Source organism: Acipenser ruthenus, unplaced genomic scaffold (assembly GCF_902713425.1).
Source record: "Acipenser ruthenus unplaced genomic scaffold, fAciRut3.2 maternal haplotype, whole genome shotgun sequence".
Classification (NCBI taxonomy): Eukaryota; Metazoa; Chordata; class Actinopteri; order Acipenseriformes; family Acipenseridae; genus Acipenser; species Acipenser ruthenus.
In genome coordinates, this window is record NW_026707298.1 from 5,966 (window position 1) to 30,152 (window position 24,187).

General features: G+C 45.0%; 1 protein-coding gene and 1 non-coding gene across 2 annotated transcripts; both read left to right on the forward strand.

Annotated features, from left to right (window-relative positions):
- The first annotated feature begins 441 nt into the window (after positions 1 to 441).
- On the forward strand, positions 442 to 5,442 carry LOC131725180 (uncharacterized). The gene is made up of 6 exons (XM_059018641.1): positions 442 to 890; positions 1,100 to 1,243; positions 1,332 to 1,417; positions 1,842 to 1,879; positions 4,255 to 5,013; positions 5,205 to 5,442. Exons 1-6 carry the CDS (start codon positions 442 to 444, stop codon positions 5,229 to 5,231), a joined length of 1,503 nt encoding a protein of 500 aa, XP_058874624.1. The 3' UTR covers positions 5,232 to 5,442.
- Positions 5,443 to 17,768: 12,326 nt separating this feature from the next.
- Positions 17,769 to 17,853, forward strand: trnal-uaa (transfer RNA leucine (anticodon UAA)). The gene has a single exon. It is a non-coding gene; the product is annotated as a tRNA-Leu (tRNA).
- The last annotated feature ends 6,334 nt before the right edge of the window (positions 17,854 to 24,187 follow it).

Here is a 24,187-nt window from a genome sequence, read left to right on the forward strand (position 1 = left end):
GAGACAAGGACGGAATTTTGAATGAAGTGTGGTTCCATTGATAAACTGTTGTGTTTGTTTTTGCCAGACGGCTGATTCGAAGCCGGAGCTGTAGGGAGAAGCCAGCCCGGACCTGAACGCACACGAGCACCAGCACTAGCACTCAGAGCACCGCACCTGCACCAGAGCACACTGTCTGGAGACGTGTGGTTTGTGACTGTATTTCTTGTTTTGTGTGTTGGAATTATTATTTTCGGGACTGCAACCCCCCTTTTGTTTTGTCGCTGGCAATACCCATTGCTGGGTAGAGCCAGCCTTTATTATTGAATCCTCGTCAAGGAACATTAAAGAAAACCTGACCTGTGAACTTTGTGTTTGTCCTTTGTTGGAGCACCTGCAATCACCTGTTACACCGGAGCACTACAAAACCACATTGTCACAAGTGGTGTCAGAATCGGGATCATGGACATAGCTGCACTAACCACGCTGCTACAGGCACTGGAGCACAGACGGGAGACGGAGGATAGACAGAGGGAGGAGAGATACACGGCGCTGATCGAGAGGGTCGGTCTCGGAAACGCACCCCAAACACCAGCAATACCCGTGATGGCGCCTCCTAAAGCGCGGGCGCAAAAGATGACTGCGGAGGATGACCCGGAGGCGTACTTGGTTGCCTTCGAGCGGTTGGCCACCACTGCGTTATGGCCAAAGGAGTACTGGGCCAGCCAACTGGGTCCCTGTCTGATAGGGGAAGCCCAGGCAGCGTATCAGGCTATGACCAACGAGGAGGCTAGCCAGTACGACCTTGTCAAACAGGCCGTCCTCCGACGCCTGAATATCACGGGGGAGACACACCGGGTGCGGTTCCGGGAGTATCGGAGGCCACGGGAGACCCGCCCCAGGGTGGTCGCGCAAAAACTTTGTGACCACATGGTGCACTGGCTCAACCCGGCAGAAAAGACGGGTCAGCAAATGGGAGAAGCCATCGTCCTGGAGCAGTTCTGCCATGTGGTCGGCGCCGAGACCCAGGGATGGATACGGCGCCACAATCCGACCACCTTGGAGGCCGCTGTCAGACTTGCGGAGGATTATGAGGACTCCCTGGTCTCCGTAAAGACAGGACTACTGACCCCTCTCGTCGCGCCAATCACCCGCGGATCAGTGCCCTCGTCTCTCCAGTTGGGAACCAGACCTCCCAGATCACCAACCTCAATGGGCCGGCCCACCTCCTTACCATGGAGACAGCGGTTGGCCCCCAGCTGGGGTAGATTTACTGCCCCCGACCCGCTGCAGTATCAGCAGCAGGACAGACAGCTAACCCTAGTGCCTTCTGCCCAGATTGTCTGTTTTAGGTGCCATGAGCCTGGACACATCGCCCGCTTGTGCCCCGCGGCAATGGAGTGCAACGTGGCGACATGTTATCTGGCATCTGAAGCAGGTAAGGAACGGGGAAATGGTCGGGAGGGGCCTTGTATTATTGATGTAGTGGTTGGTAATGTGAGTACCCATGCTTTAGTGGACTCAGGGTGTGCACAGACCTTAATTCAAACGTCTCTCTTAGGCGGTATGTCGTGGCAGCCACAAGGCAAGGTGGCGATCTCCTGTATCCATGGAGACACGGCGACATATCCCACCCTAAAAGCATACGTGTCGATAGGTCCGACACAACGCCACCTCATAGTGGGGGTGGTGGAAAGGCTGCCGCACCCCGTAATTCTGGGCCGGGACTGGCCACAGTATCGGCAATTGCTCCAAAAGGCAGTCCCGACCACACACGTAAACGTGGCAGACAGAGCAGGGGAAACGATTGGTGATATTTTTCCCCTGCAAGCCGACCTGTTTAATTCTCTTTTTCGTCCTAGGAAAACAAAGAAAGAGAGACGGATCGAAAAATGGGAAGGTGCATCTCTGAAACGAGGCTGGGGACTGGTGGGAGAGAGCGCAGATGGTATCAACCGCCACTCAAGGGGAGTCGGTACGCAGTGTGACCGAGAGGGCGAGGTTACTGGGCCATCCAGAGCAGATGCTACTCCAGCCCCTCTCAATGTACCGGACATGTGGGGCTCAAGCGCGGACCTAGCGTGGGACCAGAAAAACGACCCCACGCTGGTGCACGCTTGGGGACAGGTCCGGTCTATTGAAGGTAAGGATGTTGAAGGCGCTGGGGCGCTGGTATATCCGCACTTCATTATCAAGGGGCAATTACTGTATAGGGTAAACCCTGCCACGGGCACAGGACAGCCTGTAACGCAATTGATGGTTCCCCCGTCGTGTCGGCCCGAGGTCATGAGGCTGGCGCATGACATCCCCTTTGCAGGACACTTGGGAGCCGACAAGACGAGGGAACGCATATTGGCTCGATTTTATTGGGTAGGGCTTCATAATGAAGTGTCGAAATATGTAGCCACATGCCCAGACTGCCAGCGAGTAGCGCCGGGTCGAGTGCGCCCCGCTCCTTTGGTCCCACTGCCAATTATTTCCACTCCCTTTGAGCGCATTGCAATGGACATAGTCGGCCCTTTGCTACCTTCTGACTCCGGGTATACGCACATATTAGTAGTGGTGGATTATGCAACGCGATACCCGGAGGCAGTTCCATTGAGGTCCACTAGTGCCGCTGCAATAGCCAAAGAACTAGTGCAGATTATGTCGAGAGTAGGGATCCCCAAAGAGATACTGACTGATCATGGAACTAACTTTCTGTCTCGAACGCTACAGCAGGTGTATAAAATGTTAAAAATACGTCCCATCCGGACATCTGTTTATCATCCACAGTCGGACGGTTTGGTGGAACGTTTTAATCAAACATTAAAGCAGATGCTGAGACGATTTGTGAATCAAGAGCAAAAACATTGGGCATCGCTTCTCCCCTACCTCCTTTTTGCAGTGAGAGAGGTGCCGCAGAGTTCAACAGGGTTCTCCCCCTTTGAGCTCTTGTACGGCCGACAACCTCGCGGTATCCTCGATCTGTTGAGAGAGGGGTGGGAAGAGCATAAAGGCTCGTCCAAAAACGTAGTGCAGCATGTGCTCCTACTCCGTGATCGCCTGGATTTGGTCGGTCGTTTGGCCCAGGACAATCTAAAATCAGCTCAGCACCGGCAACAGCAGCATTACAACAAAAATGCACGGATTCGGACCTTTCGGCCAGGAGACAAGGTAATGCTGCTTCTTCCCACATCGGAATCCAAGCTATATGCTAAATGGCAGGGGCCATATGAGGTGATTCGGGCTATAGGGAAAGTTAATTATGAAATTCGGCAGCCCGATCGCCGTAATGAACGTGAAATTTATCATATCAATTTATTAAAGCCCTGGCAGGCAAGGGAGGCCTTATTTATAGCCCCAGGCGAGGTAGAGGATGATTTTGGACCCTGTATAGAGGCTCCTAGCATACAGAACATTCCGATGGGGGAACAGTTACTCCCAGATCAGCAGAGAGATCTGCGCAGGTTAATTGAGGAGTTCAGGGATGTTTTTTCTGATGTGCCCGGCAGAACTAATCTCGTTGAATATGACATTATCTCTCCCCCAGGTGTCACAGTTCGGGAGAGACCTTACCGGATCCCAGAAAGTCGACGAAGTGGCGTTCGCAAAGAGGTGCGGGCGATGCTCGAGCTTGGGGTGATTGAGCCTTCCAGGAGCGAGTGGTGCAGTCCGATTGTGATAGTCGCCAAAAAGGACGGCACCAACCGCTTCTGCGTTGATTTCCGCAAGGTCAACGCTATTGCCAAGTTCGATGCATATCCCATGCCTCGGGTCGACGAGCTTCTAGACAGACTGGGAACGGCGAGGTTCATTTCGACTTTGGACCTGACGAAGGGATACTGGCAGATCCCATTAACCCACAGATCACGTGAGAAAACTGCATTTTCTACCCCTGATGGTCTGTTTCATTTCACAACCATGCCGTTTGGGTTACATGGTGCGCCCGCTGCCTTTCAGAGACTAATGGACCAGGTTTTACGCCCACATCATGAATATGCAGCAGCGTATATTGATGATGTGGTGATTTACAGCTCCACCTGGCGGGAGCATTTGGCTAGGGTCACAGCCGTCTTGCAGTCTCTGAAGGTAGCCCGGCTGACAGCTAACTTGGGTAAATGTGCATTTGCCAAAGAAGAAACACAATATTTGGGATTTATTATGGGACATGGGCAGGTGAAACCCGTCGCCACCAAAGTCCAGGCTTTGATGGACGCGGCAATCCCGAAAACCAAGTCCCAGGTGAGGTCTCTCTTGGGGTTGGCCGGTTATTACCGTCGATTCATCCCCAAGTACGCCACAGTGGTAAACCCTCTCGTGAACCTCACTAAAAAGAGTGCACCAAATTTAATTAAATGGACAGGGGAATGTCAGGGGGCCTTTGATACCATTAAGCAACGACTCTGCCGAGCCCCCGCCCTGATCACACCAGATTTTGATAAGGAATTCCTCCTCCACACCGACGCTTCGGATGTTGGTCTGGGGGCGGTCTTGTCCCAGCAGGTCGACGGAGTAGAACACCCCATCCTCTACATAAGCAAGAAAATGCTCCCTCGGGAGCGCAACTACTCCGTCATAGAAAAGGAATGTCTGGCCATTAAATGGGCCACTCAGACCTTACGCTATTACCTCTTGGGGCATTCATTCAATCTCGTCACTGACCACGCCCCACTCAGATGGTTAAGCACGATGAAGGATAGCAACGCCCGGATAACTCGGTGGTATCTGGCGCTGCAACCCTTCATGTATTTCATGACACACCGTGCAGGGAAAGATCATCAAAATGCGGATTACTTTTCCCGGGAGGGGGGTGTAATGGGTAAGGTAGATTCAGCCGAGTGTTCCTTCGGCTCCACTCTGAGCGGTGGGATATGTGACAGAGAGCGAATGAATCCGAAGCAACAATCTCCCTCTCGACCGGTGAGGGCACTGTACAACAGGAACTGCGGGCTTCGTACTGAATGGTTGGGCAGTTCATTCCGGGGACAGTCGGAAGCCGGCCATTCAGGAAGAAGGCGGCGTTACGGTACCTGGAGTCATCGCCCTAGTACGGTGAGCGAAGTTTCAGTCATGAATTGGAGGAGACGTGATTGAACTAGCTATCGGAGGGGGCGGGGCTTAGGGTACTTTAGGGGGACGTGACGCCGTAATCGTTTCCTTTGTTGTGGTTAATGGGAGGAGACAAGGACGGAATTTTGAATGAAGTGTGGTTCCATTGATAACTGTTGTGTTTGTTTTGCCAGACGGCTGATTCGAAGCCGGAGCTGTAGGGAGAAGCCAGCCCGGACCTGAACGCACACGAGCACCAGCACTAGCACTCAGAGCACCGCACCTGCACCAGAGCACACTGTCTGGAGACGTGTGGTTGTGACTGTATTTCTTGTTTTGTGTGTTGGAATTATTATTTCGGGACTGCAACCCCCCTTTTGTTTTGTCGCTGGCAATACCCATTGCTGGGTAGAGCCAGCTTTATTATTTGAATCCTCGTCAAGGAACATTAAAGAAACCTGACCTGTGAACTTTGTGTTTGTCCTTTGTTGGAGCACCTGCAATCATCTGTACACCGGAGCACTACAAACCACATTGTCACAGTCGCATATGGTTGATTTAATCAGGGCTGCAACGGGGCATACCCATATCCCTGAACATAGGTTACCTGTAGGATGGGCCGAATTCATCAAAGGTTTGTCTGTAATAAATGTCCCCTATTCTACAGTACCTAATTCTCAAACACGACAACTCATAGAAGCTTATAAAAAATGACCCTTAGAGACCCATATGCATAAGAAGCAGAAAAAAAGGCAGCAGTTATGGGAAACTTATTAAGATGTTACTGTTTTTATTGAGTTTACATATCTTTACATTTTGTTGTATATTCATGCAAATGCTGTGTAAACATTGTCTGATACATTTTGTTGTATATTTATGCATATGTTATATAAACAATGTCTGATATATATGTATATATATATATATATATATATATATATATGTCTTTACAACAATAAAAATATTTATTCACCATCTACATTGTCATAAGTTTTTTTTGAAGATGAACTTTCATAACATTTTTTAAAATCATGATGAGTCTTGACACACTGCACGCATGAAAATATATTTATACAGTTCTGTTTTTTAGGGTTAGACATACAACGTATAAATTGGGACACCATCAGATCATTTTTGTTTAAATCAGAGCTGTAGAGCGCCATAACCTCAGGATAAGTAAGTCCTTGGGCTCGATGATGTACAAAGAAAACACAGTGATGGCCGCAGGTCGTGGTCATAAGACCTTGTAGAGGCTGATTATTGTACACCGGCAGTTTTTTTATTTTTTCTTTAGGTAGTTGATCACTAGCTAGAACCCCATAAAAATACTTTGCAGTCAATGGGTTGCTGGATAGCAACGCTGTAAGCTGAGAGGTATTCATTTTTAAAAGGATCAATGTTGTATCAAACTTTTCAGTAATCAAAGAGAACAGCTCTTTGGTGGGAAACCTCAATCACGTTCTCAAAAACAGCATAAACAATCATATTCACAGTCTCTGGCAGAGCATTGGCAAAACGCATTTCAAGGCGCATATTACCATTTTTCACATTCTTGATCAGGGGTCAAATCAAATGCATAGAGCGTATAGCCTCTAATAAAGTCTGACCTATCAATTATCAGCGGTTTGTCTTTGAGATGTCTACCAGTGGCTTGTATTAGACTGTAATATTCCCTGACGGGGTTGTGTCTTGTTGTATAGTGGGGTTGTAAAGGTTTTGAGGGGACTTGTTCACCATCGACGTACATAGCTATAAAGTTCCCTGCATAGTGTTTAAAGTTAAAAGGGTTTTTAGCGTAGGAACCACTAAAAGCGTCATTATCTGTTAAACCAATAACCACAAACTTTGGTAACTGCCCCAGAAACAAATTCTCCTGATTACAGACCCTGCTCCCTCTAGGAATACTAAAAACTTTCATAGACACTCTATCAATAGGATATCTGGCATTAGAGGTCATCAAGGCCTGAGCTTGGGCAATTCTGACCTCAGGGGACACTTTTACTTTTTTAATATAGAGAGAGGCTTCTAAAATCTTAAGTTTGAACTCTTCTGCGGCATCAGACATTAAACAAAAAGTGTCATTGGCCCTCACCATTTTAATTTTCAGGTCAATACCATTTAGCATGAGTTTCTCTTGAAAAAATATATCCGCATGCAGTGGTCCTAAAAGTTCAACGGTATGGCTCATTCTGGTAAAAGCATGCTGTTTAACTAGACCTTCATTAGCCCCTGCAGGATCAGTCTCATCCATGTGTCCTGGGGTATCTTTGTAAAACAAGCCGGCAGTGAATTGAGATTCTAGAGTGTCCTTACTAAAGTTTAGCATTGCTTCTATAATGCTACGGTAAGGATAAGTATTACTGCTTTGACTAATTAAGCGATTTCCTAAAGTTACATCCACTTGTGAAAACATGGTAGCTACAGGGTAATTGATAATACCAACTATACTGCCTCCAACTAAATCGGCGCCATCAGCCCTAGTAATTTTGCATGAAAGTCTTAAAAGAGTATTATTCAAATCAAGATAATCTTCCCCATTTCCCGCTATGTAAAATTCGAGTGGGGCCGTGTCAGACAAGGCAGACGGGGGGAATTTCCACATAAAGGTTTTTTTTCAATACTCGTCTGGGCATAAGGTATAGTAAACAGATCCAATTCTGATTTCACACATTCTTGAGACATATGATGTACCAGCGTCATGATTTAAAAGATGTTTCTCTTTATCGCTGTTCTGGGAGTCTTTGGTTTCTTACTCCTTCTCCGATTACCGCTACTAAATGACCTCAATGTAGCTGGTTTAGCCTTTTTGTGTGGATGATAGCGAGATCCTGGGGGTTTGCTACGTTTTCTCTTGTATCCTCTGGACATCACCATCAATCCCTCCCCTGACTGGCTCTTGTTGTGGCTATGAGAGTTATGACTTGTTAGGACATTTGACACTACGTCACTAACAATATTTTTAGCTGCTGATTTAAAATGAGGTTTAACTATTTCAAAACCCCTTCTAAGTAACGGTAAAGCTTTTCTGAAAAGACTTCTAAAAATACCCCCTATACCCGCTCCGTACATTACATGAGCTCCAGAAAATCCAGGCAAACCATTACCAGCTTGATTTTTGTAATAATTAATATAAGGATTGACATATCCATTAGGGCCCATTTTCAATTAGGAGTAAAAAAGAGGCTTTACAGGTCGGAAATGCAACTTCACTACAACCTTCCCAAAACGGAATGGCACTAACTTGTTTTGATCCGTCTTAATTTGTATAGTTAAAGTGTCAAAGTTGGTCTTGCTGAGGGGAACGTAATGAGGTCTGTCGTAAGTTACCGTGATTATATCGTTGTTTTTGCCTTTAATAGGGACATACCTTAGAAGAGGCACTGTGGCAAAGTGGTTAGTAAGGGGAACAGGTGTAGCGGTGATGCGGTGCAGGAGTGACAGGCAGACAACGATAATCCAGTGGGAAAAACTTTATTTTATTTTAATTCCTGGTCTAGTGACCATAAATAATAAGCCCCGGCAATACACAACGATGTGTAGAGCGCGGGGATGAAAACACAGGTTTACAGTCCTGGCAAAAGAAAACAAAAACACGTTCACCCGTCTCGGGTGCGTGCAGTCGTGCTGGTGGTGAGTGAATACACTTTATTTTGTGACGGTTCGTGATGTGGTGATCCGGCTTGTGCTGGCCCACGGCGACAGCTCCAGATGTGCTTTAGCTGTCTGGTGATTCCAAAAACACAGACAGTTATTTTACAGCGACAAACAAACACAAACACACACACGCAACTCTCTATAGCGTGATACAGTTACACAGTACTTTACTGTCTCGTCCTTCTCGGTCCTTGGCTTAACCCAAACGAAGGAAAAGAACAGCGTTACCCTGGCCCCTATATGTAATCCCGCATGATATCTAGGTAAACGGTTGCAGCTGCCTTTTTACTTGCAGCTGCCCCTCGTTTACCTGTCAAATCAATACGGTCTTACAACAGAGTCTCGCTTCCTTCCAGGCTGACCCACTTCCCGGTCCCGGAAACAAACTGTCAGGCCAGCCCTTCCAGATACTTCTCTTCCCGTTCTTTAGCGCCCTCACAGGTCGGGAGGAAGATTTATCACCAGAACTCATTGTATTTCTGTCACATATCCCACCGCTCAGAGTGGAGCCGAAGGAACACTCGGCTAAATCTACCTTTCCCATTGCTCCCCCCTCCCGGGAAAAATAATCCGCATTTTGGTGGTCTTTCCCCCGCACGGTGTACCATATGGTACATGAAGGGCTGCAATGCCAGATACCACCGAGTTATCCGGGCATTGCTGTCTTTCATTGTGCTTAACCACTTGAGTGGGGCGTGGTCTGTGACAAGATCAAATGAGTGTCCCAGCAGGTAGTATCGTAAAGAGTGAGTAGCCCATTTAATGGCCAAACACTCTTTTTCGACTACGGAGTAGTTACGTTCCCGAGGTAACATTTTTTTGCTTAGGTACAATATCGGGTGTTCTACTTCAGCTACTTTTTGGGACAAGACTGCACCCAAACCTACATCCGAGGCGTCGGTGTGGAGGATGAATCTCTTGGTGAAATCTGGGGTAATAAGAGTGGGGGCCTGGCAAAGTTTACGCTTAATCTTATCAAACGCCCCCTGACACTCAGCTGACCATTTAATTAAATTTGGCGCACTCTTTTTGGTGAGGTCGACTAACGGGTTAACCACTGTGGCGTACTCGGGGATGAAGCGGCGGTAATAACCGGCTAAGCCCAGTAGTGACCTCACCTGAGTCTTGGTTTTGGGGATCGCTGCATCAACCAAAGCCTGGATTTTGGTGACCACAGGTCTCACCCTTCCATTTCCCATTAAAAATCCCAAATATTGAGTCTCTGTTTTGGCAAACGCACATTTTCTCAAGTTAGCTGTCAGCCGGGCTGCTCTTAGAGACTGAAGAACGTCTGCAAGCCTAGCCAAATGCTCTCGCCAGGTGAGCTGTAAATCACCACGTCATCAATATACGTTGCTGCATATTCATGATGTGGGCGTAAAACCTGGTCCATCAGTCTCTGAAAGGCAGCGGGCGCACCATGTAGCCCAAATGGCATGGTTTTAAAGTGGAACAGCCCTTCTGGTGTTGAAAATGCGGTTTTCTCTCTGGAGCTGCGGGTTAAAGGGATTTGCCAGTATCCCTTCGTCAGGTCCAGAGTGGAAATAAACCTCGCTTTTCCCAGTCTGTCTAAAAGCTCGTCGACCCGAGGCATGGGATACGCATCGAACTTAGCAATAGCGTTTACCTTTCTGAAATCCACACAGTTGGTGCCGTCCTTCTTAGCCACTATGACAATGGGGCTGCACCACTCGTTCCTGGAAGGTTCAATCACCCCAAGCTCGAGCATATCCCATACCTCTTTGCGCACGCCACTTCGTCGACTTTCCGGGATCCGGTACGGTCTCTCTCGCACTGTGACACCTGGTGGAGAGATAATGTCATATTCAACTAAGTTTGTCCTGCCGGGCACATCAGAAAAAACATCACTGAACTCCTCAATAAGCTTACGCAGCTCTCTTTGCTGATCCGGAACCAACTGTTCCCCCATTGAAATCGCTCTTGTGCTCGGGGTCTCTGGACAGGGGCCTAAATCATCCTCCATATTGCCTGGGGCTATAAATAAGACCTCCCTTGCCTGCCAGGGCTTTAACAAATTAACATGGTAAATTTCACGTTCATTCCGGCGATCGGGCTGTCTAATTTCATAATTTACTTTCCCTATAGCCCGAATCACCTCATACGGCCCCTGCCATTTAGCACACAGTTTTGATTCTGATGAGGGAAGTAGCAGCATTACCTTGTCCCCTGGTCGAAAGGTTCGAATCCGTGCATTTTTGTTGTAATGCTGCTGCTGTCGGTGCTGAGCCGATCTGAGGTTGTCTTGGGCCAAACGACCGACCAAATCCAGGCGATCTCTTAGTAGGAGCACATACTTCACTACATTTTTAGACGAGCCTTTGTGCTCCTCCCACCCCTCTCTCAGCAGGTCGAGAATGCCGCGAGGCTGCCGGCCGTACAGGAGCTCAAAAGGGGAGAACCCTGTTGAACTCTGCGGCACTTCTCTCATCGCAAACAGGAGGTAGGGAAGAAGCGATGCCCAATGTTTCTGCTCTTGTGTTACAAATCGCCTCAGCATCGACTTTAAGGCCTGATTAAAACGTTCAACCAGACCGTCCGATTGTGGATGATAAACGGACGTCCTGATGGGACGTATTTTCAATATTTTGTACACCTGCTGTAACGTATTGGACAGAAAATTGGTCCCGTGATCAGTCAAAATCTCCTTGGGGATCCCTACTCTAGCCATAATCTGCGCTAACTCGGTGGCTATTGCAGCGGCACTAGTGGACCTCAATGGAACTGCCTCCGGGTATCGCGTTGCGTAATCCACCACCACTAATATATGCGTATACCCAGAGTCAGAAGGTAGCAAAGGGCCCACTATGTCCATTGCAATGCGCTCGAAAGGAGTTGAAATAATCGGCAGTGGGACCAAAGGGGCGGGGCGCACTCTACCCGGCGCTACTCGCTGGCAGTCTGGGCATGTGGCTACATATCTCGACACATCAGTATGAAGACCTACCCAATAGAATCGAGCCAATATCCGTTCCCTCGTCTTCTCGGCTCCGAGGTGCCCCGCAAAAGGGATATCATGCGCCAGCCTCATGACCTCGGTCCGACAAGATGGGGGAACCAACAATTGTGTTACAGGCTGTCCTGTGCCCGCGGCTATGTTTACCCTATACAGTAATTGCCCCTTGATACTGAAATGTGGATATACTAGCGCCCCAGCGCCGTCAACATCCTTACCTTCAATGGACCGGACCTGCCCCCAAGCGTGCACCAGTGACGGGTCATTATGTTGGCCCCACACTAGGTCCGCGCTTGAGTACCACGGGTCCGGTACATTGAGAGGGGCTGGAATAACCTCTGCTCTAGTCGGTCCAGTAACCTCGCTCTCTCGGTCACACTGCGTTCCCACTCCTTTCGACTGGCGTTTGTTACCATTGCAGCACTCTCCCACCAGACCCCAGCCTTGTCTCACAAATGCTCCCTCCCATTTCGCGGTCCGTCTCTCCTTATTTGTTTTTCTAGGACGGAAAAGAGGGGAAAACATTTCAGTGTGAAAAGGAAACACATCACCAATTCGTTCCTTTTTTTTCTGCCACGTTTACGTGTGTGGCTGAGACTGCCATTATTTGCATCAATTCTTTGAATTTTGGCCAGTCTCGGCCCAGAATAACTGGGTGTGGCAACCTTTCCGCCACCCCAACTACAAGGTGACGTTTTATCGGTCCTACCGATAAATATACTTTTAATGTGGGGTATGCCGCCGTGTCTCCATGGATACAGGAGATGGCCACCTGACCTCGTGGCCGCCACGACACACCGCCCAGGAGAGCTTACCAGTTTCAGGTGCCCAATTGCACGCGGCCACGTCACACTCCATGGCAGCGGGGCATGACCTGGCCAGATGTCCCGGCTGGTGGCACCTAAAACAGATAGGAGGGACAGAGGGGGCATAGGTTAGAAATCTGTCCCGCTGCTGGTATGGCAACGGGGCAGGGGCAGCACCTCTACCCCAGCTGGGGGCCAACCTTGGTCTCCATGGGGGGGAGGCAAGGGGGCCCAATGGGGTCGGTGCTTTAGGAGGTCTGGGTCCCTGGAACATGGGGGGTGGTGGTGGTGGTGTTGGAGGAGGAGAGGGAGGGAGAGGTTGGCTGCTCCGAAGGGCAGGGGCCGACAGGATCCCGATCCGGGCAGAGGTCAGGGAGTCCTCGAAATCTTCAGCCAGTTTGACCGCCTCCTCCAGGGTGTCGGGGTTGTGGCGCCGTATCCACGCCTGGGTCTCGGCGCCGACCACATGGCAGAACTGCTCTACCACAATGGCTTCCCCCATCTGCTGGGCGGTCTTCTTCCCGGGGGTCAGCCAATGCACCATGTGGTCGCACAACCGCTCTGCAACCACCCTGGGGCGTGTCTCCGGGGCTCTCTGGTACTCCCTAAACCGCGCCCGGTGGGTCTCCGTGGTGATGTTCAGACGGCGGAGGATAGCCTGCTTGACCAGGTCATAATCGGTGGCGTGATGGTCGCTCATGGCTTGGTAGGCAGCCTGAGCCTCCCCAATCAGGCAGGGTCCCAACTGGCTGGCCCAGAACTCCCGCGGCCAAGCCGCCGCGGTAGCCAGCCGCTCGAACGCCACCAAATACGCCTCCGGGTCATCCTCCGCCGACATCTTCATTGCCCGTGCCTTCGGGGGCGACATCAGCGGTGTTGTGGTAGGGGTCGTCGCTGCAGCAACGGCCAGCCCTACCCGTTCAATGAGCGCCGTGTAGCGCTCCTCCCTCCTTCTCTCCTCTGCGTCGCGCCTGCTCTCCAGCGCCTGCAGCAGCTCCGCCAGTGCGTTGCGGTCCGTGTGGCAAAGTGGTTAGTAAGGGGAACAGGTGTAGCGGTGATGCGGTGCAGGAGTGACAGGCAGACAACGATAATCCAGTGGGAAAAACTTTATTTTATTTTAATTCCTGGTCTAGTGACCATAAATAATAAGCCCCGGCAATACACAACGATGTGTAGAGCGCGGGGATGAAAACACAGGTTTACAGTCCTGGCAAAAGAAAACAAAAACACGTTCACCCGTCTCGGGTGCGTGCAGTCGTGCTGGTGGTGAGTGAATACACTTTATTTTGTGACGGTTCGTGATGTGGTGATCCGGCTTGTGCTGGCCCACGGCGACAGCTCCGGATGTGCTTTAGCTGTCTGGTGATTCCAAAAACACAGACAGTTATTTTACAGCGACAAACAAACACAAACACACACACGCAACTCTCTATAGCGTGATACAGTTACACAGTACTTTACTGTCTCGTCCTTCTCGGTCCTTGGCTTAACCCAAACGAAGGAAAAGAACAGCGTTACCCTGGCCCCTATATGTAATCCCGCATGATATCTAGGTAAACGGTTGCAGCTGCCTTTTTACTTGCAGCTGCCCCTCGTTTACCTGTCAAATCAATACGGTCTTACAACAGAGTCTCGCTTCCTTCCAGGCTGACCCACTTCCCGGTCCCGGAAACAAACTGTCAGGCCAGCCCTTCCAGATACTTCTCCTCCCGTTCTTTAGCGCCCTCACAGGTCGGGAGGAAGATTTATCACCAGAACTCATTGTATTTCTGTCACAGGCACGTAAGTATCTCCAACGGCTTGATGTGTAATGATATCAGTATAGACATACAGGGTATAAAATCCCGCTCTGATATCGGCTGGGTAGAGGGTCCTCAAATGAGCACTATACACTTTAGCCTCAATAGGGCCCAATAGTTCAATAGTTTCACCCTTTATAGTCTCACGAAACCCCAACATTTGTCCGAGATGTTCTTTGGCATAAATCATATATGGCGTAGTACTTTTTATATAAATTCGTCTTTCTATAGGTTTATAGACTAATTTCAAATAATTTTTATATTGTTCATCGGGAGCTTTGTCACCTTTCTGATCTAGTCCTTTTCCGAGCATGGCATCGTTCATAGCCGTTATTACATCCTGAAGGGTCTCATAATATCCTTTTGGTATAGTATAATCATGTTTTACCACATTTTCTATATCATAAGTAATAAAAGTGCTGTCTTTAAGGCTTATATTATCCCAGGTATGGGGATATTGAATCTCTCCATTTTCCCGGTAGATTCAGTGTTTTAACCAATTTGATAGTAAAATTGGATATAGCGTTTTTAGGGAAAACATCCTGTGAAGCGTTACTAGGCAGAGTTACATAAAAAGAGTCTTGAGACATCTTGAATAATGTTTTAAGTGTAATTAAATACACTCCGTACTTGTTAACTCTTTAGATCCACCACCTGATGCCCCGCGACCCAACTGTTAAATTTTTCAGGCCACCCGGCCCATTTTATGAGATAAGACTTTTTGCCATTTTCCTTTTTCTCAGCAACTATCTTCTCTATCCTAAACAACCTATCAGTCTTGACATTTATTTTCTGCAATTCTGGTTCATAAAAGGTGCCCATTATAGGCTCTCCATCATAATCACATAGTTTATACACAGGTGGAAATCTTGGTATACATTCTGTTATAGTAAAAATCTCTGCTGTAAATGTCTGTTCATAGCCTTTTATAAAGGGAGCTCTTAACTTTGAAATTCTTACGCTGTCACCAACGGCAAACTTAAACTTTATATGTTTAGGGCTTTTCTTCTTAGAGTATAACGTTTTAAACACTTTAAATGAATTATCTTCATTAACTTCTGAAGGTTTCATTAGAATACTACTGTGGAAGGAGTTGTTATAAGCCTGTACCATTTCTTGTAGTTTATCCATATACTTGTGAGTGTTAAAAGCGGTGAAATATTTCCACATTTTTGTTTTCAGAGTCCTGTTGTATCTCTCAACAATAGATGCTTTTAGTTCATTCCCCGTGGTAATGTGTAGAATATTATGTTTTTTTAGCAGGTGCTGAAATGCTTTGTTTAGAAATTCTGCCCCTTTATCAGTTTGTAGTTTTTTAGGTTTCCTACCAGCACTGAGGATCCTCTTGAACGCCTCTGTTACCGTCTTAGATGACTTATTTTTCAAAGGTAAGACCCATGCATATTTGGATAAGATATCTATACATGTTAACATGTACTTATAACCTCCATTTTCTTTTGACAAGCTAGACATATCCACTAAATCAGCTTGCCACTGTGTATCGATATTAGATACAAATACAGTGTTTCTTTTAAAGTTTATTTTAGAGGGCTTATGCAACGTATATGAGTCTTGCTCTGATAAAAAGTCAGTTAAGACCCTCTCAGAGACTTTAGGCCCCTCAGACCTCAGAGCTCTTTGAAGAGTCTGTAAACCCCCTAAACCTCCTGGATTTGAGGGATCATAGTATATTTTATTCATACGCTGATGTGTCATCTTTAACCAAAATAACACAACTGCGACAAATATGACTTTCAAAAAGTTTTTATTCAAAGTTTATCATAACACCTCAGAGACATGTGTGAAGTTCAAAAGTTTTATTCACAGTTTATCAAGAAGATTAGGACATTTTAGAAGACCTATAAAGTTTTTACACAAACATTCATGATTAGTCACTAAATAATCCACGACATTTTGCACAACTATTGATATATCTTCATCTCTTAAAAACCTTGCCATGTTATAAAAACATACATCTGTCACATAAGCATACAAAACAATGATATGTGTACATTTGCAATCTTCTATTTCATCAAACATTTTAGGTAATATATTCATTAAAAATGCATTTAAGGGTTTACAGTGTTTTACATGTGTATTTACCAACTCTGACCATTCTTGAGCATCAATATCTTTACGGATTAAATCAGTTACACTTTTTAAATTGTTGAACATTTTTACATTTACGGGGATCAGGTTTTGAAAGAGTCTCTTGCAAGCCACTTTTTCAGCTATTAACTCAAACAGCAGCCCCTCCATGGTTTTCCTCAGTTTTGCTGGAGTCTGGACGTTCCCCATTTTCAAAGTCACAGGCCCCGTAATATGCTAATGGAGCGCGAGGGTTTGTAAAACTGCGATGGTAGAAAGCTTTGGTTATTTTGTTAACAATGTCTCGGGTCTTGCCATCCAGGGTTTCTTGTAGATGAATCAGTTTACGTCTAATGCTGTGTTCTGGTCTTAGCTCTGTTAAAATATCTTCCACCAGTTTCTGAAGTTTTGTCAAAGATGGATGAAAATTGAAACAAGCTAGGGCTTTAGCCACCAGAAGCTTCAGCCACGGGACGTGTATTTTTTCTAGTATTTCTTCAAAATGTTGATCAAAATAATTGGGGGCTGCTTCAAAAAGGCAGCTGTGTCTCAGCTGGCTCGGGTGGTCAATTTCGCAACCACGGCAATTTTTCACCATATCACGGTCAATGATCACTTCCAATAGAGAAGCCACGAGACCCATAGAGATCTTTAATACTTTTTCAAAAGAGATGCCTAAGCCCCCATCAACGTCGTCAGACTCTGCAGGGTTGAGGAGCGGGACATTTTCAAAGTCTTTTATAAGCTGGGTCATTTCTTCACTGGTCCAATCCATCTCAAGATCACAAGGTTCAAGAATGGCATTTTCAGAGAAGTATCTAAAGTTTGCAGAAGCCATGGTGTCAGACTCCTTCAATCAAAAGGGCATGTGGGGGAGCCCCTTTAGTATGCTCCCCAAGATTAGGTTTCGGCCTATGAGGGTGTTGACACCTCAGGCACCGCGGGGGATCCTTTGAGATGACCTATCAGAGATCCTTGAATGGATGGTCCTTGAGGCGCCGCCCCTAGGGGCGTTTTCAGAGTTACCCTAAAACATCCGCCCCTCTCTCTCATTGATGTTTGTTTTCAGTTCAGTCCACAGAGGAGGTTGTACAGTACACAGAGGATCCTTGGGACGGATGCTTGAAGGCCCCTTGCTTGGACTCTCTCTTGAAACTTTTTTACAAGCCGTGGTTTCTTTTGCCTCTGTGGAAGGGCTAATGTGCATTTTTTTAAAGGCTTTTTAAAAAAGATCCACTTTCTCTGAGCAGCAACTAACAACGGTATGAGACATCTTGTGTAACACTCTAATAAACTGCCCAAATATTTTCTTCCTTTTTATGAGGTCTGAAAAACATGCCCAGACTTGCCCCTTTAAAAAACACCATACCACCTTGATTCTCTGAAACCCCCGGTAAGCTTAATACTTATTTTTTATTTATTAATGTTTTAAGAAAAACTGTTGTGGCCGAGTGGTTAAGGCGAAGGACTTAAGATCCTTTTGACTCAATTGTCAGCATGGGTTCGAATCCTACCAACAGTAATTATTTTATTTTCAAACTCTTTTACATTTATAAATATTTAATGTTTATAAGCACTTGTTAAATACAAAGGGTCTGTTTTATATATATATATATATATATATATATATATATATATATATATATATATATATATATATATATATATATCAATACCAATATTCCATACGCCTATATAAAATCCCCGCCCCCTCATTATATATTCATAAATTCATAAATCCACGCCCCCTCATTATATATTCATAAATTCATACCTATAAGGTCAAAAAAAGGTCAAAAGGGTCATAAATTAGACTTTTGACATAAGCTATAGTAATATTACTACTGGTGCTCATCTGCCCGCACATAAACACAATAATAACAATAACAACAACAACAAATGAAAACATACATAAATAAATACCAAGGGGTGGGCACTTTGCCACAGGGGGACTGTGGCAATGTGCCCCGCCCCTGTGTGCATTTGTGTGTTATGTGTTGTATGTTGTGTGTGTTAATGTTGGTGTATAGAGATTGGTACACGGGATATAAACAGGTCTGTGTTTCACGTGTGATTTAAATTGTATAATTATATATAGGCACGGGATTGCACATCACTGCACGTGCATTTAAAGTATAATATGTGAGCACGGGGGTGCACAGAATTAATTCACGTGCTGGGATTCAAGTGAATAATTAATTAGTAATTGAATCCCAGCACAACAGTATATATAGATGCACATTCTTTCACTCGGGGTTGGGTGTTCGAGAGTGGAGAGCGGGAGAGAGAGAGAGAGAGAAGGAGAAAGAAAAGCGAAATAATAATAAGTGTTTATAGACTCACCGTGTTTGCTTGTGTGTCTGTCCGTGCACCGTTTGTAGTGTTAGTCCGTTTTTGTTCATCTATTTATTTTGGCCTCAAGTGCCGTGTCCTGTTTTGTGTTTAAAACCTTTTATTTTCTGTTCTGTTTATTTATTAAATGCTGAGCGAAAGCATTCGCTCAGCTCCACCAAACTCTACCTCTCGTTTTGTTTATTTATTTCCTGGCTCTGGTCTGACACCACCCACTCCGGCCGTCTTTGTGACAGGGACACAGAAATGTTTTGGACTCTGTAGTGGATTGTTCGTGCACGCATACATATATATATATACACTACCGGTCAAAAGTTTTAGAACACCTCCATTTTTCCAGTTTTTATTGAAATTTACGCAGTTTAATGTCTCAATGTACTCTGAAATTAAAGCATAGAACAAATAAACAATTGGAGATAAAAAAGAAATCATGGAATTGTTTTGTTTAACAAAATTTAATCTAAATTTTTGACTCATCAAAGTAGCCACCTTTTGCAGATATAACAGCCAAACACACTTGTGGCATTCTTTCTACAATGGAAATCAAATATTGTTCAGAAAGTTCTTCCCAACACTGTTGCAGAAGTTCCCACAAATGTGTTGCACCTTAGGTTGCTTTGCTTTCACCCTTCTGTCCAGTTCATCCTAAACCAGCTCGATGGGGTTTAAGTCTGGAGACTGTGCTGGCCATTCCATGATTTGAAGCCTATCGTCTTATTCTTTTCTTCTAAGGTAGTTCTGACATAGTCTGGAGGTATGTTTTGGGTCATTATCTTGCTGTAGGATGAACCCCTGACCAACTAGGCGTATACCAGAGGGTATTGCATGGCGCTGCAAAATGCTGTGGTAGCAATTTTGGTTCAGGGTGCCACTCACTCTGTGCAAGTCGCCGACTCTGATCCAGCAAAAGAGCCCCAGACCATCACGCTTCCTCCTCCATGTTTGACAGTTGGTGTCACACACCGAGGAACCATCCTTTCGCCTACTCGACGGCGTACAAAAACCCTGCGTGATGAACCGAAGATTTCAAATTTTGATTCATCGGTCCATAAGACCTTCTTCCAGTCTTTAGTAGTCCCCTGGCGGTGCTTCATGGCCCAGCAAGCCACTTTTTCTTATTTTGCCATCTTAGCAATGGCTTTCTTACTGCCACTCGACCTGTCAAACCTGCAGCTCGAAGTCTTCTCTTCACAGTTGAAACTGAGACTTGCTTACTTCGACCAGTGTTAAGCTGTGCTTGAAGCTGTTGTCCTGTGAGCCGCCTATCATGCAAGCTGTTGACTCTCAGAAACTTGTCTTCTAATTCTGTTGTGGCTTTGGGTCTGCCAGACCTCTTCCTGTCAGAGTTTCCTCCAGTTTCCAAGTGCCTTTTGATGGTGTAGGACACTGTACTCACTGACACCTTGGCTTTCTTTGCAATTTCTCTAAAGGAAAGACCTACACTTTTAAGGGTTATAATGGTCTGTCTGTCTTCCTTGTTAATTGCCTTTTTCTCGCCATTATGAGAGCAATATACTACTTTCTGCAGTACAATACTGTCCAAATAATGCCTAAGAGGGTGTAGTAACACAGTCTGTTCCAACACAGCTTTTATACAGAAAGAGGGTTTGTAAGTAATCAACAAAAGTTGGAAATTGTTAGCATCAACTTTCAAGGCTTAATTTACTTCCATTGCTGCAGAACAGCTGTAAGTTGATAACCCATTACTTGTTCCCTGAAAAAGGCCTTTTTGTATCTCTGAAATGTACATTTTTCAGTTTTTGGTAACCTAAACTTTTTTTTTAACCTCTGGCAGTTTACCGCTTACCTTTGTACCATTTCAGGTTATTCACTGGACTTGAACTGCTTACATTTCAATAAAAAATGGAAAAATTGGGTTGTTCTAAAACTTTTGACTGGTAGTGTATATATATATATATATATATATATATATATATATATATATATATATATATATATAGTATTTGCCTCTTGTCTGATTTTCTGCATTTTTGCACATTTTTCACATTGTACTTGGTCAGATTTTTTTGTGGGTTGTAATAGTATATAGAGGGAGTCTGAGAGAAAAAATGAGACCAAAGTTTGGTGCTTCTTTCATTTGTTTGGTGTGCAAGGTAATCAAACATGCAATCTTCAGGTGTGAAAAAGTTATTGCCCCCCCCCAAGTTAACTCAACCCAATTAAAGGGATAATTAGGGTCAGCTGTTTGAGTACTTTGGTTAACAATTGGGCCAGCCCTGCCCAATATAAATCTGTCTAACTTTGGCCCTTACCATCAGAGTGAAGTTGTCAGTACACAGGTTCTAGAGGCACATCATGCCACGAACAAAAGAAATTCCTGAAGACCTCCGGAAAAAAGTTGTTGATGCCTATCAGTCGGGAAAGGGTTACAAAAAGCACCTGGATGATGGAACAATGTTCTATGGACAAATGAGTCAAAAGTGGAAGTTTTTGGCTGACAAGGGCCCCGTTATGTCTGGCGAAAACCATAGTGCATTCCACAGTAAGAACCTCATACCAACGGTCAAGCATGGTGGTGGTAGTCTCATGGTTTGGGGATGCTATGCTGCATCAGGACCTGGACGTCTTGCCATCATTGAAGGAACCATGAATTCTGCTCTGTATCAGAGAATTCTACAGGAGAATGTCAGGCCATCCGTCTGTGAGCTGAAGCTGAAGCGCAGCTGGGTCATGCAGCAAGACAATGATCCGAAACACACAACCAAGTCTACATCAGAATGGTTGAAGAACAAGAAATTTAAGTTTTGGAATGGCCTAGTCAAAGTCCAGACCTAAACCTCATTGAGATGTTGTGGCAGGACCTGAAACGAGCAGTTCATGCTCGAAAACCCCCCAAATGTCACTGAGTTGAAGCAGTTCTGCATGGAGGAGTGGGCCAAACTTCCTCCACGGCGCTGTGAGAGACTAATCAATAACTACAGGAAGCGTTTGGTTGCAGTTATTGCTGCTAAAGGTGGTGTAACCAGTTATTGAGTCTAAGGGGGCGATTACTTTTTTACACAGGGGCATTGGGTGTTGCATAACTTTCTTTAATAAATAAATGAAATATGTGTCACGGGTGACGAATGTGTTGATGATTATTTTATTTAGTATTACCACTTATGATGTTTGAATGTTTTAATTTAATTGGTTTTCGCTTTTTGCACAATTTGGATTTGAATTATTGGCTTATTATTGAGCACATTAGATGTATTGTATGTGTATTTATTCACCTAATTGATTTTGTATTTTGTACTCACGCTGTTGGCCGTTTCCACAGCAACGCCACTGAAATGAGCTGCATGGAGCTACTGACTTGTTGCTTTTGATTCCAGGTGTAGACAATAGGTAATTGGCTGTTGGGGTGGGGGGGGGGCTACTGAAGGCAGAGAGTGCATGGAGAGAGCGCAGGGATGGAGCGCATTGGCTGCGTGCATTCAGAGGGCAGAGATAGTGCATTTGGAGCTGGCCTTTCACGGAGAGCGTATTGGAGAAGCAGTTGATGGACAATTGGCGAATTGAGAGTTCCAGAACGAGACAAAGAGTCCAGAAGGGGAAGGGGAAGCGGATCGGGGTGCACCGAACCACGCGCAGAGCCGGCCTTTCACTGGAGAGGAGTCGGGACGAGAGACACGAACAGGCTGAACACAGCCGTCCAAGAAGTGTGGGTCGGAGAGAAACATTTGTTTTCCGCCTTACAACGACTATAAAAGAGCTACTGTAATGGCATTATGGAGGAAATGGGAGCCACAACCCTACCGTGTTATAACCGATTCCGCACTATAATGAGGCGCGGTATGACGGTGAGCACTTTATATATATATATATCCAGACAACTTTTAAATAATCAAGAAAACCACAAAGACCCATTCAATTTGAAGTTTTAACAAATCAGAGTAGTAGTAATACTCCTTCGGTTTGTTAAATGCTTAATAATGGAGCAAGTGGTTGCAGACCACTTCAGATCCCAACTACTAGGCAGTCTGGGCAATCCAGTGCCGTACAAGTATAACAGCATAAACACTTCAATACAGTTATAGTTACCACATGTTTTGCCCTTAGGCCATGCATATAAAATGCTAAAGCGCCCATCGTTAAATCCTAAAAATACAAAATATCACTCTATAAAGCTACAATATAACTCCTATACCTTACAGCAATGTGTCAATATAAATGAGATATAAATTCCAAATTGTTCTTACCTTCCAATATAAATGGAAGTGTAGTGCAGAATATATGCAAAAAAAGAGCTGTCTTCGTAGGCAGAGGCTTCTGAATTCAACCAAACAGCAGCCAGCTTTTTCAGAGATCTTCAGAGCATGGACCACGCCACTTGTAGTCAGCAAGTGGAATGATGCTTGTCTGGGGTTTTACCTCAGCTTTTATAGAACTTTTGCTCTGCTTCATGTGTCAGAAGTCTCAATTAAATCCAAACATTAATCTGCCCTGACATCTCTCATTTTTAAGTGAACAATATATTCAAAAAGTACTGTAACTGCTTTTCTAAAATTAATTGGTTATGATCTCATGTTCCACCCTTTTCTCATTTCCAAAATATGTGAGGTGAACTTTTGAACTGATGTTATTTTCTCAGTACCATGGAGTTCCTTAATACAGGATACAAGTGAATGAAATACCAGTATATATAGAGAGATATGGAGAATAAATATAGTTTTTAAATATACAACACCTACTCTGTTTAATTATTCCAACCTGGGTTTAAAATATATTTATTAACATTAAAACATATTAACATTAAAAACATTCCTTTCAGTAGGTTGGATTTGTTTCATGTATAGATGTGTTTTCACAAAATAATACTGGATAAAGTCTGTTAGGTTCACGAAAAACCTTTAAGTCTATAGTTGCAGATCCATTTATTTGCATTTAAATCCAGGCTATAGAACACATAGTTAAATGTAACAGTCTTATATTGGCTTTTTCAATTCTTAAACTTTGAAGTTTGACCTTTCGCTCGGTTTCTAAAAATCCCCTGTGCAAGCAGGTTTCAGACTCTCTGTTTACCTGCCAGGGTTAGTTTTAATTAATATGAAATGCTACTGTAAGCACTTTCCCGAATGTATTATATTTAAGTCATATTCTTGTTGGGTCCAATATGCTGCCCCATGCTATTATGCCTTCTTACTTCTACTGCCAGGTTCTCATTAATTTTTATAATATAATGCCAGTAATGGACATTACACCATCAACTTCTTTCTCTGTTATCAGAAGGTACTTTTTGTTAGTTTATATGAAAAGATCACTCATTATAGAGACCTTGAATTCAAAACTGATAACGACCAATGAATCTTGATTTAGTTGACAAGACTGATTTTTTCCATGTCTTGGCACCGCTTTCCTATAAGCAGGCAAAAGCGAGGTTATTAATTAATTATATTCCTTCAGTACATCTACTGTATATTAAAGTTATTAAATACAGTCTGCACTATATTGTCTTATTTTCAAACAGTTCTTCTGTTATGATAAAACATTTACACTTATAT